This window comes from Mirounga leonina, unplaced genomic scaffold, assembly GCF_011800145.1.
Source record: "Mirounga leonina isolate KUSES-001 unplaced genomic scaffold, KU_Mleo_1.0 Mir_127, whole genome shotgun sequence".
Classification (NCBI taxonomy): domain Eukaryota; kingdom Metazoa; phylum Chordata; class Mammalia; order Carnivora; family Phocidae; genus Mirounga; species Mirounga leonina.
The window spans coordinates 70,559,260-70,577,113 of record NW_023270316.1 but is presented as its reverse complement, the minus strand read 5'-3'; the positions used below and the strand labels follow the sequence as shown (position 1 = coordinate 70,577,113).

The following is a 17,854-nucleotide window of genomic DNA, read 5'->3' as shown; positions in this document are numbered from 1 at the left end:
CTATTCTCTGGAAAAGCCTGGATTATGCTTATTGCTTCTAGGTTTACAGAGTCAGCTGTACCATCCTGCCTTCAATGTATCGCTTCTCAGGTGGTTGGTTTCCAGGGTCCCTTGTCGTTGGGTCACCCCCTCCCACCCATCTTGCCCTGTGCTGTCTAAGATGCAGATGATAGATGCATCTGGGATCCAGACATCAATTCTATGAAGATAATCATGGGCGTGTGATTCTTTGAACACTTGTATCTTGCTGCTGGAGCCTCTTAACTTTGTGCTTAACTAAAATCTCCAGATCTTTTCACGTGATCCTGAGGAAGTTAGTTGGCTTCTCTGACTCTGTTCCCTTAACTGAGAAACGGAGCTATGGTAGCTTCCATATGTACTTGTTGGAGGCACTGCGTAGCATACCGGGGGGCAAGTAGCCATCAGGGCCCAGCGTGTGGTAGGTGCTCAGGTCAGGGATGACCTGCAGCCTTTTCTCTTCGTGTCTCTGGCTCTGGCTCTCGCTCTCTCTCTGGTTTGGCCTACCGTCAGCAGTTGGCCAAGATAAGTGTGTTCATGGTCTCTGCACGAGAAGTTTCTGTGACGCCGTGGAGGATAACGTGGGGGCAGGGTGTGAGTGGGTGGTGAGGAGTGGACAAAGGAAGCCAAATTCTTTCAAGCTTAGGTAAGCAGTAGGGAGAGGTAGAGCCTAGTGGATTGAGGCAGGCTTGCTTTTGTTTTGTTTGATGGGTGGGAAAGATCCGGATCTGTTTCTAGGGTCAAGAGACGGAGGAAGAAAGAGAGGGAAGGTTCAGGAAATGGGGAGAACACGGATGAAACAAAGGGCTGAAGGGGTAGCAGGAATGGACTTAAGGTCACAGGTAGAGGGCAGTCCTTGGAAAAGAGGAAGGGGTTGGTTTCTCTGAGCAAGGAGAGGAAGAAGAAAGGCAGATGCAGAGAAGTACAGCCAAGTGGTGCGGCTGGTTGCAGAAATAACCTCTGACTTTCTTAATACCGTCTCTGTGACATGTTCAGAGGCAAGGGCCGTCCCGGTGGGTTCCGGAAAGGCAATGGTCAGAATTTTCTACTGTATTTTGTGGTAAGAAGAGACATTCAGAACAGACCGATGTGTACTTACATCCCCTGTGGCTGATGGAATCCCTGCGGTGAGCTTCGATGTGACAGTAATGAGAAAAAAACCGTCCTCATCTGCCCCCCTGGATTTGAATCCCCAGCTGCACTGCTCCCCAGTGGAGTGAGCTATCCGACCTCCCCGAGGCACTGCATCCTTGTCTACAAAGTGGGAACAGCACTGCCCACTTCGCAGCGTCAGCGCAAGACCCAGTAAGGGACTAGATGTCAGGTGTCTGCTGGAGCGCCTGGAGCTGGCCGATGCCCCCTTCAGACCAGTGGCCCTTAGCTATGCTCCAGACAGGCACGTTGCTAGGGTAGGGCTGTACTTTTGCCCAAAAGAAAACCAGGGCAGGGTTTTCTTCATATACATGGTTGATAAGGCATCCATTTGACATTTTTTTGAGGAAGTTAATATGAAGCTGATGAAAAGGAATCCCATAAGACCCCTGATATAACGGGGGGAGGGGAGAGAGACCTTCATTCCTACCCCTCCCTGCCCCAATCTATAAACAAACCCTCGGGATTCTGGCTCCTCAGCACCCCTCACACCCCACAGCCAACCCCCTAGTTGGCTCCCTCCTATCTTCCCCCTGTCGTGGGCCTGACCCCTCTAGACACTCACCATGCAGAAGACAGAATGGCTCTCTGCTTAACACCATTCCTCAGCTTACACCTGTCAGGAACTCCTTGTTGCTCGTGAGATGGGAATAAGTTCTGATTTTCTTAACATGGCTCTCATCAAGGTCATAGTCACACTGCTAAATCCAGTAGGCACCTCTCAACTATCCTCTTCTTCAGGTCTGGGCTCACTTACTGCTTTCTCACTCCGTCCACCCTATGAGCATGTCACATGGCTCCTCACCCTGCTCTGCCTTCTCTTCTGTCCATGGCTCGGCACACAGTATAATTTTAATTTAAGTGTTTTGTTCACTGTGAAACACTGTGTATGATCTATCTCCGCTTCCACCCTTACTGGAACATAAGCTCCTCAAGCCAAGGTTCTCTGTGTGTTTTGCTCTCAGATGCAAGCTAAGTGTCTGGCATATGGCAAGTTACAAAGAAAAATGTCTGAAAGAACAATTCACCATCTACCTCTTTGGCCTCATTCGTAATTCTGCCAGTTTCCACTCCCTGCTCCCGATTTCCCCCATCATAAGCTGGACATAGCAAACCAAAGACAGTTCTCGCCTCTGCACCTTTGTGTATTCCATTCCACTCAAGTGGGGTGATCTCCTCTGTTGCCTCCTCCATCTCTTTGGCTAATTCCCACTTGTTTGGCAAATCTTATCCTAGATGTCGCTTCCTTTAAGGATCACTCCGTGATCCCAACACTGAATTAAGTTGCCTCTTGGATCCTCAATGTTCTCAGTCAGTTTCATCTTAGCATGAATCACCAGAGTGCAATTTCTGCCCTAATTGTGTGTTTATTTCCTTCGACTGTAAGAACCTCGAAAGTGGGGGCTGTGTCTTGCTCACCGTAAAGATCTTGCTTCACTATCACCAAATGCAGTGATTTGTAGAGATAGCTGCTGAATGAGTTTTTGGTAAATGACATTTGATGGAAGACGTTTAGGGCTGTTTGGAGGGCACATAGAGGGAACATTGAACATTCTAGTAAAATAATGAGAAACCAGGCTCAAGAACGTGCCCGTTATAAACCAGATCCAAACCTTTCTCTCTGCCAGGTTTCTTTGCCCACAAGGTGGAGCATGAAAGCAAGACACAGAATGGGCGGAGCTTCCAGAGGATGGGAACACTTGCCTTTGAGCGGGTCTACACTGCCAAGTGAGTCCAAACCCTGATACTGCAAACTAACAGAGTGCGGCCTCGGGCACAGGGGCCTCCCTATCAGAGTGAAGACCACTCTCAAGGCTACATGTCTGTCTGGGCCAACCTTCAGAGTGCAGGGGGAGGCAGAGCTCCCAGGGAAGGTTGAACCTCTCCTGGGGGGTGGGAGTGGGGGTGGCTTTGTGGACACCCCTCATCATCGTAATAAGTGCTAGTGTTTCCAGAAAGGAATTGGGGATATTGGGGGCTGGGGTGAGGGGAGATGTGCGATCACCACACTCCCCCTTGCTCCAGAAACTCTGAGCCAGTCCTGTGGTCACAGTGTTACCAGTTTCCTGGGGAATTAGTCCAGAGGTACTACCATGAAAACCAGCCACGATTCATTGGCTGGCTTTGGAAACAACAGGTGGGCCGTGATGGCGGCAGCCTTCAGCTCACTGCCCCTCGTGTCCCGCTCCGTGGACATCTGGAGGTGTGGCAGGACCTTTCAGAATGCCCGGTCTCCTTGAGCAACCAGAACAAGAACAGTAAGAATGGGGGAACTGTGCAATTGCTCCCCCCCCCATTCTTTACTTTTGAATAAAAAGGCTGCTTGAAAACACCTGAACGGTTCAGTGAAAGAAATGGGAGCTATTTAGGATGCAAATCTGAATCGATGTTATTCAAACACCCATTTTTTCCTTTATGCAGAACGTATTTGAACAGCAGTTTCAGGCAGTGGCCTGTTTCTCTGTGCCTGTGACGAGGGGCCTGTCAGAAGGAAAGGCTTCAGCTATGAGCTGGCTCAGGAGCTGGCCTTGAGTCTTAACTCAGAGGTGACTCTGATCGCCCCCACAGATCTTTCCAAAGGGGCAGTCATGGACACGCAAGGAAATCATTGCAGGCTGATGTCCTGGTCCCTTCACCCCGTCTGGGCCCTTTGCCTTTTGGGCTTGGGGCTTCAGGCTGCTCCTGAGCGCTCACAGTCCCTCCAAGACCTCCCCCTCTCCCGGGCCCTCACCACCTGCTCTCACCCCCCTTCCTCAGACTAAGCAGTCCTGGGCAGGGTCATTCCCGCAGTCGGATCTCAAGGAAATTCTTTGCTGAGCTACCTACAGGGAGATTTCTTTTTTTAACATTTGGGCCTTCAGTGTATGAAGTTAAGTTTCCATCTTGCCAGCAATGAAGACAAAATGGAGCAGGCCAGGCCATTCAGTTTCTGCCGTTTTCCCCAAAGGTGGGCTGGCTCTGTGCTCACACCTGGCCCTTGGCACCAGCCCCCAGATTGCAGAAATGCCCTTCGGTGCTGGCTGCGCTGCGTCATTTGGAAGGGCGGTTTGGAAGTTCTGCAATTGTGTGGGGTTCCTGACGGAAGAAGGGGCCAGGGGAGACGGGTGGGGCATTCTTGCTGCCCGGAGGGGCCCCATGGTGTGGATGGCGCAACCCAGCTCCCCATGCCCCTGCGTCTTTACCACTTCACCTCCATGAAAGGAGAGTGAGAAGAATGAAGAGGGGAGGGAGCTGTGGAGAGGTAGGAGCTCAGGGGGAGGAGAGGAGAATTTTCTGTAAGATGAAGGTTGCCCAGACACTGTTGTGGTTCTGTTACAGAGACCACTTCCTCCCTGACCCAGCTAATAGCAAGCACTTGGCGTGCCTAGGGTGGTTTATAGATGGGTGGCTTATAGAAGTGCTGGCAAAAGCCAGAGGCGCCCAGTCTGCTTGCATCTGCCAGGAAGCTATAGGCAAGGGGTTGTGTGTTGGTCCAGCGAAATTTCTTCTCCAGCGGTGGCTTGTCGAGGGGCCTCCAAAAGCACCAAAGAAGGTACAGGTTGGGCCATGGATTTGCAAAAAGAAAAGAACATATATTTAATCTTGTTGTCTAAAAATGAAGAAATCAAGCTGTACTCATGTTTAATACTCAGGTGGAAAGCCGAGTGTGTATTATACCTGTCACAGGGTTGCGTGATCAAATCTTCTGGTTGATGGAGTGTGAGATCATAAATGTTTCCAGACCACAGCTATCAAGAAAAACTAGCATAACAGGATAAATGATGCTGGTGGATTGAAAAGCCTGATGCATATTTTTCAGCATAAAATATGACTGCTGACAGATACAGATGGTTCCAGATTTGGGGGGCAGTTGATAAACAGATATTGCAGCGAGGTGTGGCCCATCAGCTCCAGCTTGGCCTCGGTTAATGGTCTGTCCCATCACCCATCACCCACCAGGGCAGAACTGAGTCAGGGTTTGAGAGACAAAAAGAATCTTGACCTTGACTCTCTGTTCATGTGTATAAAACATAATTCAAAGCTCTGTTCCCCGATGAGGAGCACAGGTAGAACAAAGTTTGATTTCTGGAGGAAAAGCTCAATTAACTGACCTAAGATTCTTCCCCAGGAGTGCAGGTAAGCACAGGTTGCCGAGAAGAGAGGGGTCCCTGGACAAGTGTAAATTTCTGACATGTGTTCCATAGATTACAAGTTCATGGGCTGGTAAGACGTGTTACAGAGAAGAAGTTCTGGACAGCAAGACTTTTTGAGAACTTTTAATGAGCTGAGGAACATTGTGATTCTTGGTTCTCCAAGAAAGGGAAGTCTTTTTTTAACTACAGATACAGCCCCCATTTTTTTTTTTTTTTTGCAAAGCATATCAAGGGTTTAGTGTTTCACAGAATACATTTTGGGAAATGCCACCCTAAAGTCCTTTCTCTCCTGCACCTCTCAAAATCCACCTCAGACTCACTTCTGAGTGGGGTGGACTTGTAAATAATTTGAAGGTAATAGATCTGCATTGATTCTATTGATTAGTAGTGATACTATTACTATTATTAGTGATATTTACTTAAGTTAATCCAAACTCACTAATAAAGCTCTATGTAAGTACTTCTCTATCTGATTCCCAAAGGTGGAGAAAAACAGAAGGGAAAACACGAGTCCTTTTCTCCGTGAAAACATTGATAGTGTAGTGCATCAATCGAACGCAGCACAATGAATTGTCGACAAATCTGGCAAGCACCTCGGAATTGGACCTCAAGAAATGAGAGCCAAGATGGGTTTGCCAGTTTTGTCTTGCAGAAAAAATGGCGCACAACTCTCCACTAAAGAAAATTTGGAAGAATGATAATTTGTCAGCAGGAAAGACATTTCCACTGGGGAAATGTAAGAAGGAAGACGTCGGAACAGTAATAGTCACCATTTATTGAAAGCTTGTTATGAGTCAGACACTGCTTTGTCTCATTTTATTTTCACAAGCCAGTGTGGTAATTACTAATGTCTCCACTCACCTCTTATAGATGAGGAAGACCGAGGCTCAGCGAGGCTAGGAAATGCACCCACATTTACACAGCAGCTGCCTAGACGTCGGACCGAGGCTTTGTGACTTTATTTTATTTATTTATTTTTAAAGATTTCATTTATTTATTTGACAGAGAAAGACACAGCAAGAGAGGGAATACAAGCAGGGGGAGTGGGAGAGGGAGAAGCAGGCTTCCTGCCAAGCAGGGAGCCCGATGCGGGGCTTGATGCGGGGCTCGATCCCAGGACCTGGAATCATGACCTGAGCCGAAGGCAGATGCTTAACGACTGAGCCACCCAGGCGCCCCGAGGCTTTGTGACTTTAAAGACCATGTGAGCATCCGCTAGGCTCCATCTCAAGAGATAGCCGCATCACCGACCAAAGCTACTTGAATTCAGCCCAGCAGTGGCCCTCTGTCAAGGAGGGGCATCTTGCATGGAGCTGTGGGTCGAACGTATCAGAGATCCTGGAGCAGACAAGGACTGGCTTGAGCCAGAGCGAGGGACGGGACTCTGGGTATATTCTGGAAATCCAGAGGAGGAGCCCATTCTCTTAAAATTGGGAGAGTTTCATTTAACTCCAGACAGACCATTTTTACTGGGGACCAAGGTGACTTGAGACAATAGGAAGAATGATTGAATGACTAATTCAGTGTCACATTACTATACCATTCTCTCTAATGAGCAAATTCCTTAGATAATTAAGAATTTTTTTAAAATTTTGCACCACCCAGATGAATCCAGTACCTAAAAACAAACAAACACAGAAGCACGAGAATGAGGAGGAGGCAGGGGAGATCTTGGTATTAATAAATTTTCAAACTGTTGGAGCATCAGGTATTAGGTCCCATCAGATGTAGAACATTATTCAATTAAATAAGGGATGTGCTCCCACTTTTCTTGAACTGGGAAATAGATCACTTTCTGAGTCCCAAGGCTGTGGTTTTGCGCCTCTGATACGTAAGAATAGATATGATGCTTGTGCTCTGTAGCTGCATATAGGACCTGTTTATTCGCTAAGTACTTCACTGTAAACAATAAATTTGTTCTACCTCCTGCCCTTCAGAGTTCCTGCTGTGTCCACTAGACACAGTGAACCCCCTGGGCACCTGGCAAGGTGAGCAGGGCTCTGCTCTCTCCCCTGTGCCTATCGCCCGGGATAGGATACACTGCTTTCTTACCTTTAATTTCATTGACTTCTCCAGTAGAGGATCTTTTGATCATCAGAGGGATGTGACGTTTCCTGTGGCCAGGGACACAGTCCATCCTCTCTGGGTTCTCTGCAGGGGATGGACCAAGAGCTGCTCATTCCAGAGTTCTCAGTGGTACCAGTGAGCATGAGACGCTATTGGTCTGAACAAGAGTTCATAGCTGATTTAGGAGGGAAAGCATGAGAACCAGATCAAGAAGTATCCCGAGGAAGGACTCCAAGGAAGGAATTTGGATAAAAGGCTGAATACATTATGCAAATTGCATCTCTGCTTTTACCCGTGCAGTTTGAATTACATTAGACCAGTGGTCTTTTAACTTGAGCATGCTTCAGAGTCACCTGGCGGGGCTTGTTAAAACACAGATTGCTGTTTCCCCCACCCTGGGAGGTTTTAATTCTGTGGGTCTGAGATGGGCATTGACATTTGCAGTTCTAGCAAGTTCCCAGGTGCTTCTGATGCTGCTGATCCAGGGACCACGCCTTGAGCACCACCTCATTAGAGCATCAACTCTTAGAGTTTACATGGCTCTCAGAGTTGCTATCAGTCTCTTAGTTTTTTCAGGTAGGGAAACTAAGTCCAAAGGGATTGCTTTGCCATTGACAAACAGCTGGTGAACGTCAGGGCAGGGACCAAATCCTAGTCACGTGCCCCTTCCACTCTATTGCTTTGCCCTCCCATCCTTTCAGGCTTCCACGTCTTGTAAGGTTGTTTTCCCATGGACATGTATATTGGTTGTCCTGATCTAGACTCTGAACTTCTCAAGAGGACACTCGCTGTTTATTTTGCTAGTCGAAGAGGTAACAGACCTGGTTTTAGAGTTGAACTTACTGTCGCTGGGTGATGCTGAACAGGTTACTCAGCTTCTCCAAACCTCAGTTTCTCATGTGAAAATGAGAGTAGCTACAGTAGGCCGAATGAAAGGCCCCCAAACACATTCACATCCCTTCCCCAGGAGCCCATGAGTAGGTTCTGTTACATGGCAAGAAGGAATTAAGGCTGCTAACCAGCTGACCTTGAAATCAAGAGAGTATTCTGGATTATCTGGGTAGACTCCAATGTCATCACAAGGGTTCTTTAAATGTGGAAGAAGGAGGCAAAGAAGTCGGTGTCAGGAAGACTCGAATGGCCATTGCTGCCTTCGAGGTTGGCGGGGGGCCACAAACCAAGGAATGCAGGTGATCTCTAGAAGCTGAGAAAGGCGAGGAAACGGATTCTTGGCTGCAGTCTCCAGCAGGACTGCAGCGATGCCGACACACTTGACCGTAGCCCAGCGAGACCCATTTGGACTTCTGACCTCCATGTGATTTGTCTTGTTTGAGGCCACTGAGTTGGTGGCTACCCGGTCCAGCAGCCATAGAAAATGCACGCAGCCACCCCTGTGCCCCCTCGGGACCTCGGTGAGCTTACAGGAGACGAAGGGTGTAAGACACCAGCATGGTGGCTGCAGTGAGGTGGGAGCCCCTGCACGGGAGCCCGGACTGAGCCCCGCACGCTGCAATCCCACTACCAGCAAGGGACCTTTCTGAGCACCTGCTTTTCTGAGTCGACCCTGGTTTCTCTGGTGCTGGAAGCTCACCCCTTGTTCCCCAGCCCAGCCTGTGGGGCTGAGCTGACTTGTGCGTCTGACAAAGGTTTCCTGAGTTGGGCTCCTCTCCCCTGCACCTCCCCCTAATCCTGACAGCTGCCACAGCCCTGCTGTCTGTGTTGCTCACTTTTCAATTCCAAGAAGCACTTTGGCACAGCTAGGAGCGGGAACCCTGCCAAAACGAATCCATCAAGAAACCAAGTCTCCTATTGGCTTCGCCGAGGAAGGGAGTGAACGGATCCCGAACGTGTGTTTGCTTCATACCACTGCCTATTTCTGATGGGGCACCCGTGCCTTATGGGTGGATGTAAGTGCAGTTATGAATGGGGCTTGCGCCTCACGTGTGATGGTGATTATCAATTTGGGTTTCGGGTGATTTTCAGACTACGCTGCAGTAACATGTTTTCTGATTTTTCTTCTCCTTACTGTTATTATTTTTTTTAATTCTACAGCCAAAACTGTGTAGATGCGTACCCTACTTTCCTTGTTGTGCTCTGGAGTGCGGGGCTCCTCTGTAGCCAAGGTAACTCGGGCTTCTGTGTGTGTGTTCTCTTCCTGAAACGTGCATCTTGAGGGGGTTCGAGTGCAGGCTTTTTATTGAAAAGACTTTGCTTGACCTCCAGCTCCGCTCCGCGAAGCCCCCGGAGAGGTGAGAACCCCCGGGGAGGTCGTTTTGCAGGCCTGCTCTGTGCCCCGGTGGGGCGGGTGCGGTAATGCATTGCTAATGCTTGTTCCCCGGTGGCTGGTTGAGAGCTGCTTCACCCACAAGGGTGCTTTCAGGCTAAATGTGACTCAGAATCCTTAAGCAGTCTTCGCCCTGATGCAAGGGCATTATAAATGAGAGCGCCTGAGGGATCTATTCTGGGACCCTGTCACTCTGCGCGTCCGCTAATAAGCTTCCAGCGGGGCGGCCGTGTGTCTGCAGAGCCCTGGTCTCCAACCCTCTCCCGGGTTATCAGCAGCCCACAGCCCCGACTCCAGCAGGTTGACTCCCAGAGTTGATTTAAAATGAAATGGAAACCAGAGTCCTGTGTTTGGTCCCCTTCGGAGCTTGGCATTGCGCCTGGTGGAGGCTTGGCGTGACCTGGCCAGCTTCCACACCGTGGCCCCGCAGGGTGCATGCCTAAGGAAAGGCCACTGGTGGCCTCCGAGGGGCTAAGTAATCCTTATCATCCTCTCCCACTTTATGGAGGAGGTAGAGGGGTTATTATCTCCCTCTAGTATCTATGAGGACACTGGTTCAGGGAGATAAGGTAACTTGTTCAAGGTCACTCAGCGGGTGGACACAGAGCCAGGATGAGAGCCCAGGTCTTTGGGGCTAAATCCTGGATTTTTCATGAGTATTTTTCTGCATTATTCATGTATCTACTGCATATACATTGAACACCTGCTTCGTGGCAAGCCCAGTGCTTGGGTACACAGTGATAAATAAAGAGATGGTGGTGGGGCACGCAGCACTTGGTGAGCTGAACCACAGGGAAGACGCGAATGGATAAATTCTTGCCGAGAGTGAGAAGTGCCAGGAAGGAAAAAGATCAGGTGCAGTGACAGGGAACAGAGGTGAGGGATGGCAGCAGAAACTCCTTCAGGAACGCCATGTGGCCTCCTTCTGTGCTCCATAAGGCTGTCATTACTCACTATTTATTTACCACTATCTATCCTGAGTGAAATAAGAAACATGTCTGGCATAACTTGAAAAATCAAGTCAAACTATGCTTATATGAGGAATTATGATTCCTTTTATGTCTTAGATGATACTTGATAGAGATGAATCTCCAGTTGTTCTAGCTAGATAAATACATAGGGAGTTGGAAGGTGTTTTGGAGTCCTGGAACCACGCATTTCAGACAAAACAAATGTTGGCACTGCTAGGGGACGAAAGTGTCAGTAAACCATCTTCGATCATCGTCATTCCTTATGACTGTAGTAAATTACTGGATTTTTTAGTCAAAAGGAACCACAGCGATCATTCTAGCCCAGATCCATCACTTTATGGGAGCAGGAGCCCAAGTCCCAGAAGGGCAAGTGGTTTGCTCAAATTTCAGAATTTTTGAGTCCAGATTTGAACCCGCTGTGCCCCTCCTACTGTTCCGAGCAGCCTGGGTCCACGAGGCATGCACCGTCCTCTGCAGGAGGGCAGTGAGTACAGCCATTTTCCACCCTTGACTCCTGTCAGCTCTTGTTCAGTTTAGCCGCCCATCGAAAGAGAGACGGGCTGGTAAGTTAGAGCGGGGCCATCCAGATGGGACAGACCAAGAAAGACTTCGTCCAGGGCAGATTGTGAATTGTGACAGTTCTGTGACCTTCAGATAATAAATAGCATGAACCTCATAAGCAGTTTCTTTTGTGCTTTGGTTTTCTTTTCTTTCTTTCTTTCTTTTTTTTTTTTAAAGATTTTATTTATTTGACACAGAGAGAGAGAGGGAACACAAGCAGGGGAAGCAGGAAAGGGAGAAGCAGGCCCCCAGCTGAGCAGGGAGCCCGATGCGGGGCTCGATCCCAGGACCCTGAGATCGTGACCTGAGCTGAAGGCAGACGCTTAACCTACTGAGCCACCCAGGTGCCCCTGGTTTTCTTATCAAAGCACATGACACTAGTATTTTGGGCAAGGTGGAGTTATGGCAAGAACACGGGTCTGGGGATGGGCAGACTGGAGACCGTTCTGAGGACACTCATTGCTGATGCCAGGACCCAGGGCTGTTACTCAGCTATCCTCAACCTCAGTTTCCCCATTTGTAAAGTAGCAATAATCGAGTTCCCAGGATGATTAAGTGAGAGAGTGTGCATAAAGCCCCTGACATGCTGCATGGAATAGATAAGATCAAACCATATACACCTGCCAATGTCTGACTGTTTAAGACACACAAAAATGGCAATTTCATATAGTCCAGCCTAACAATAGATGCCCAGTAGATGTTACTCCTAGTGCTGGGGGTGGTAATACGGCTTTGAAATCATACAAACCTGGTTTCAAATTCCACCTTGTTCAAAAATAAAATTCGGGGCGCCTGGGTGGCTCAGTCGTTAAGCGTCTGCCTTCAGCTCAGGTCATGATCCCAGGGTCTTGGGATCGAGTCCCACATCGGGCTCCCTGCTCGGCAGGAAGCCTGCTTCTCCCTCTCCCCCTCCTCCTGCTTGTGTTCCTGCTCTCGCTGTGTCTCTCTCTCAGTCAAATAAATAAAATCTTAAAAAAAAAAAATACAATTCAACCAAGTGAATTTGAAGATTGAATTGGCTTTATCAAAGGATTCATGAATCCAGCAGCATCCCATCTAGTAAGCAGAGGGGAGCTCCCAGGGGTTGTACAAAATGGAAGGTTTTTATAGGAAGGAGGGTGGGGCAAGAAATTTGTTAGCAAAAGAAAAGGATTGTTCCAGGCAAGGTTTCTTTCCCTTGGGGGAAGGAGGAGTGGGGGTGTTATCCTGCAGATTACCTCATCTTCCTTTGAAGGAAGGAGAGGGCCCACGTGGCCGATTACTTCATTGGCTCCCGTCAGAACATTCCCAACTACAGGTTAAGACTGCATTTCTGTGAAACGGCAGTTAGATTAGGGATTAAGCCCTGGTTTGGGGACTTGGCCTAAGTGATGCCATTTTGGGCCTGTGGTTTTCTTTTTAACAACCTTTTCCTTGGCTCACCTGACTTTTATGAGTTCATTTAACAAATAATTTTTGGAAGTCAGTATGTGCCAGGTACCATGCCGAGCCCAGAGATTATGTCTAGCAGAAGATGGCTGTCCTCATGGGTCTTTTGGTCTGGTAAGTGACTCTGGGCAAACTGACTTCTTTGAGTCTCAATTTCCTCATCTGCCAAATGGGGACAGTAATGCACTCTTCACCAGGTGGCCAGGGGGATTGGAGACCAAGGACCCCAAGTGGCTGGGGCAGTGCCTGACATAAAAAGTGCTCTGTCAACACAATTAGTTTGGCATTTGAACAATGCTGGAAGGTCTTCAGAGTGCTTTTATACCCAGGCGCCTATTTCACCCTCACAATCCTTCCTGATAGGTAGGAAAGCTGCAGTCAGCCCTCTGTCCAGATGTAGGAGGAGTTAAGTATTAGCTCCTGATCATAATAGTCCTCATGCGGTTGGGTTTTCTAACTCTCAGCTCTAAGGTTCAGGACTCGTGCTGCTCATGGTTGTTACTCACAGGGCTAGAAGGCAAAGGGAGTCTTCCTCCCTAGAGATCTTTTTTTCCTCCCCAAAGATTTATTTATTTATTTGAGAGAGAGAGAGCATGAGCGCACACAAGTGGGGGGAGGGGCAGAGGAAGAGAGAATCTCAAGCAAACTCCCCGCTGAACTCGGAGACCGGCACGGGGCTCAATCTCACAATCCCAAGATCACGACCTGAGCTGAAATCAGGAGTCGGATGCTCAACCGACTGCCCCCCCTTCCCAGGCAGCCCCCTCCCTAGAGATCTTTCCTGAATTGGCCACAATTGTTCAGAAAAGGTTGAGCATTGCACTGCTTGGAGGCCCAGAGGGGAAGGGTATGCTTTTTTTTTTTTTTTTTTAAAGATTTTATTTATTTATTTGAGACAGAGAGAATGAGAGACAGAGAGCATGAGAGGGAGGAGGGTCAGAGGGAGAAGCAGACTCCCTGCCGAGCAGGGAGCCCGATGCGGGACTCGATCCAGGGACTCCAGGATCATGACTCGAGCCGAAGGCAGTCGCTTAACCAACTGAGCCACCCAGGCGCCCGAAGGGTATGCTTTTAAGAGAGCCAGCCTAGAGCTGGGCTTGGGGGTTTGGGGTGATGCCAATAGAAAGTAACAGTACTAGCATCAAACTTCTAGGTTTCTACCAGCCCTAGGCTTTTTGCTGAAGTTCCCATCAGCCTGAACTGCGACTGCGGGAACCTGAGGCCTCTGCTGGATTTTGCGACCAACACTAGTTGCACAATGACTGTGTCGATATTGTGTTACTTTAGCATGTTCTGGCATCTGTGAAACTCACACGGCGTCTCCCTTTCTCCCCTTAGTTCCCGCGGCCTTTGCTGGACTGATGTACCTGTTCGTGAGGCAAAAGTACTTCGTTGGCTACCTAGGGGAGAGAACTCAGAGGTAGGCCGCAGGGACTGTTTAAGAGCCAGGGTGTGAGTCATGCTTTTTGAGCAAGAAGAGCCATCACTCACAATCATATTCTGCCTAAGATTTAAGGCTCTGAGGGATCGCTTGGGGCCGGAGGGGGCAGGCTCACTAGTATCCCTCACCCTTTACCCCCTGAACTTTGCGGGCTCTGCAAATGCAGCTGGGGGACTTGACTTGTGTGCCCCGTAACCAACTCCTCCACATGGCGCTGGGCTCACAAAGGATGCTTTAATGCCACGCACTACACATTCTTGCAACCCCACATCCTCTACTCCGCCCTTCAGAGTCTGGGCCTTGAATGACTTTCTGTGTCTGGCTTCCCAAGGCCTCCGGTGAGTGAAACGTTTTATTGTTGGCCTAAAGAACCGAGAGCTAAAGCTTGCACCTTGTGATAAGTTCTCTTGAGTAACAAATGTTCCAGGGACCAGCAGGAAGAACGTGGCAAAAATAGGCTGCACTCACATGCAAAGGATGGAGTCTGTGAATAGTGTCCCCATTGCATTGCTTATAGACGCTGTCAGACGGAAAGCTCCAGAGTAGCAGTTAAATACTTTGACGACACCTGGCTTGGGAAGTCGGGATTTTCATAAAATGAATGAGGATACTTACAGAAGAAATGTTCACGGTCTAGTCTGCCATCGGTTCCTTAGAATTCCTAATGTAACAGGAGGGCTCTAAGAGCCAGGCTGGTTCTCTCCAGTTCTGGGAGGCTGCCACCCCTACGCGGGTCCAGCCTTTCCCTCCGTTTCTCTCCCTTGTCTCATTTCACATCCCTCTCTGTCTCTCACAATAGCACCCTTCTCTTGTGGTTAATGGGCTCTCCGCTCAGATAGCATCCTTCGGCGGTGACAAAGGCTCTGACATCCCTCGAGGTCGGCGGGTGAAAGCACTAACATCTGGGGACCTTGGGAGCCTGTGAAGCTAAATGGCTGGGGGGCGGGGTGGGGGGGCTTGATGGTGAGCTGCAGCCTGGAGGACGACTCTCCTTCCAGCCATTCTTTTCAGTGCTCTTCTTTTCTTCAGGCCTCTCTAGTGGCATTCGTATGTATCCTCGAAAACCACAATTCCATCATGTCTCTTATCCTAAGCAACACTGTCATAAATGAGGTTCTTTTTTCTCTCCCACCCTGGAAAACCTCTGTTCTGCCTTTCCCCGGGAGATCACCTGTTGTCAGGAGGTGGAGGGGAGGAGGGGTGTCTATCAGTGAAGTCGGGGAGGGGGGTGTCTGCTCTCTTAGGCTGCCTCCCTGGGCCTCCCTGTCTTCCTCACCAAAGTCTCAGGGGTTTGGCCCAGGCACTCTTCTCCTCATCTGTCACCACTTGCCTGAGATCTTAAAGTTGCTTTAATTCTAAGACAGTCCGTGGAGCATGACAAAATGTGTCATTTACCCACGGGCTCTTTTCATTTTCAAGGTAATCACTGCTAGGGAACGAACCAAGGTGGCAAAAATAATAAGATAGAGACTTAAAATCTTAAAACTATTGGATTTCCCTGGACCTCATAGACATGTAATTGGCCTAAACTCTTAAATTGTGGCCTGGTGTCCCCCAGGAGAGGCAGGTGAGATGACCCCAGCCCCGGCACCCCCATCTGTGCTGTGTTAGAGCCTCTTACCTCTCCTGCATCCACAGCCTTCATTACTAATCCATCACAGTGCTCTTTCCTGCTGAGACCAAATGTGGCCTCATAGGACTTCCGAATATAGGGCTCTGAGCCATTGTCATCAACAGACATGATGGGTACTAGATGAAATGTCTAATCCTAATCTAGACCAAAATATAGCTTGAGGAGGATATAAGTCTGAGGGCCTCTGTGGCTAGGTCCAAGAGGATTTTCAATTCTGCCTTCTGGAAGCTATGTGCTAATACCCTTCCACTGTGGATTCCACTGTGGATGCCCACCTCCGTCCCTGGGCTGTGCCACACTTGGACTCTGCAAATGATTTCATGGCTTAATGTCTTCGGGATCTGCTTATTTCTTGGGCTCACCAACAGAGGAAGATACTGCTCAGCGAGACCTTTCCAGGAATTTTTCCCTTGGGCTCTCAATCATCTTTTGCTCCTCGTCGGGCTTTGGCCCTAACCACATCAGAAGTTCTAGTGTCCTTTTTGGTCCAGTGGGTAGGCATGACATTCCTTGATATATCTCCCCCACCAAAACTTCTTCCTTTTGGGATTTTGTAACCCCCTCTTTTGTCCCCCTTAGAAGTTTATGGCTCTTATTCTCAGTCCTACATCTTACTCCCTGGCCCCTTTCTCCCTGTCTTGATTAGGTAATTTGTAGCATCTCTACAGGCAGTTAAGAATGAATTTTAGTTTCTTCCCCTTTCATTCTAAGCTACTATCTGGCCCAAAGCAGGGCTGTTTGGCATTATAGACTACTTGTCTTTTATTATCTACCTTTCCTGGCTGGCACTAGGCTGCCCTCTCTTCCTGTCCCTCAGAGCCCTGTTCCCCGTTGGAGCTCCTACTAAGTACCTCTCTGCAATTTAAGATCTCAACCCAATGGTGGATGGGGCAAAGACTGGCAACTCTTGAGACCAGGGAACTCAGGTTAACCAACTCCACCTTGCCTGGATTGCTCTCCTCATTCCTCGTTCACTCCCCACCCAGGTAGTAAATACTGACCACCTGCCCCCAGCGAGGTACTGAGTCAGTTGTTGAGATGATAATAAACATAACAGAGCCCTCGCCCTCAAGGAAGCCCGGGGGGCTGTGGAAGGCAGGGGCAGTACCCAAAACACTAAACCTATAGAAATAATTATGGGCACAGTTTTCAGAAGTCCTGGTCCCTCGTAGTCATTTTCCCCTTTAGGGTCAATATTTTAGAATCTCTGCCCCCCACCCCCAATGTGGACCATGGGGATACGTCACCAGAGTTAGACTCTAGGGGTGAGTCTAGGGGTATCAAGGCTGGTGTTTCTAAAGTGAAACCCCCCAACCAACGACACCAGAATTGCCCGGGGTGCTTGTTAAAAATATAGATTCCTGGGCCCCACCCTGAACTTTATGGACTCCGAATCTCTGGGGTGGGAGCCAGGAGAATACGCATTTTAACAACTTCTACACACAGTTTGGGAATCACTGAAGGCTGTTCATGCCTCTTTTCCAAGATGATTCATTTGACAAAAATGTATGGAGGACCTGATTTATTGGAGATACGTGGGTGAACAAAGGAGCAGTATCTTGCTCTCATGGGCCTTACAGTTTTTATTCCCTTTAGAAGTTACCAGGTTTAAAGTGGTATTTCTTTATTGAAAAGAACAGAATTATAAAGCCAGAAGGGACCATAAAGTTTTCTTCTCCTACCCACATTTTGTATATATTTTCTGTGTGAAGCAGGGAGGGTCCGCAACTTGCCCAAGGCCACACGGCAGAGAGCTGGGCCTGGGGCTCAGGGGCCTCGATGCCGGGGCTCGCCTGTCTCACACCACAGCTCCTCCTCCCCGAAGTTTTAGGCACATTTGAAAGGGAATTGTTTGTCATAAGGCCTCTTGTATGTTTTCATGTAGGTTTCATGTTGTGTGCGGTGTGCGTGTGTGGGCGTGTGTGTGTGTTGGAAGGGGGGATACATTTGTTTCAAAACTAACCACAAAATCCTAGTCTCCAAAACCCAGGAGCCCTCAGGAAGGCAGAAGGAGCAGGACTGTGGCCTCACACAGACAGGTTCGAATTCCCACTCTGCCTCTTCTTGCCTGTGTGACCTTAGGCACATCGTTCAACCTGTCTATTCTCAGTTTTCCCACCTGGAAAATAGGTTAACGATATTGCACAGAGTAGGTCTGAGGATTCA

General features: G+C 48.8%; 1 protein-coding gene across 1 annotated transcript in view; it reads left to right on the top strand.

Moving 5' to 3' along the window:
- The window catches only part of ALOX5AP (arachidonate 5-lipoxygenase activating protein), a 46,268-nt gene that overhangs the window by 25,419 nt on the left and 2,995 nt on the right, over positions 1 to 17,854 (top strand). Inside the window, exons 6-8 of the mRNA XM_035002917.1 lie at positions 2,799 to 2,898; positions 9,423 to 9,493; positions 13,953 to 14,034. Of these exons, the coding sequence (XP_034858808.1) occupies positions 2,799 to 2,898; positions 9,423 to 9,493; positions 13,953 to 14,034 (253 nt within the window). The remainder of the gene's footprint in view (positions 1 to 2,798; positions 2,899 to 9,422; positions 9,494 to 13,952; positions 14,035 to 17,854) is intronic.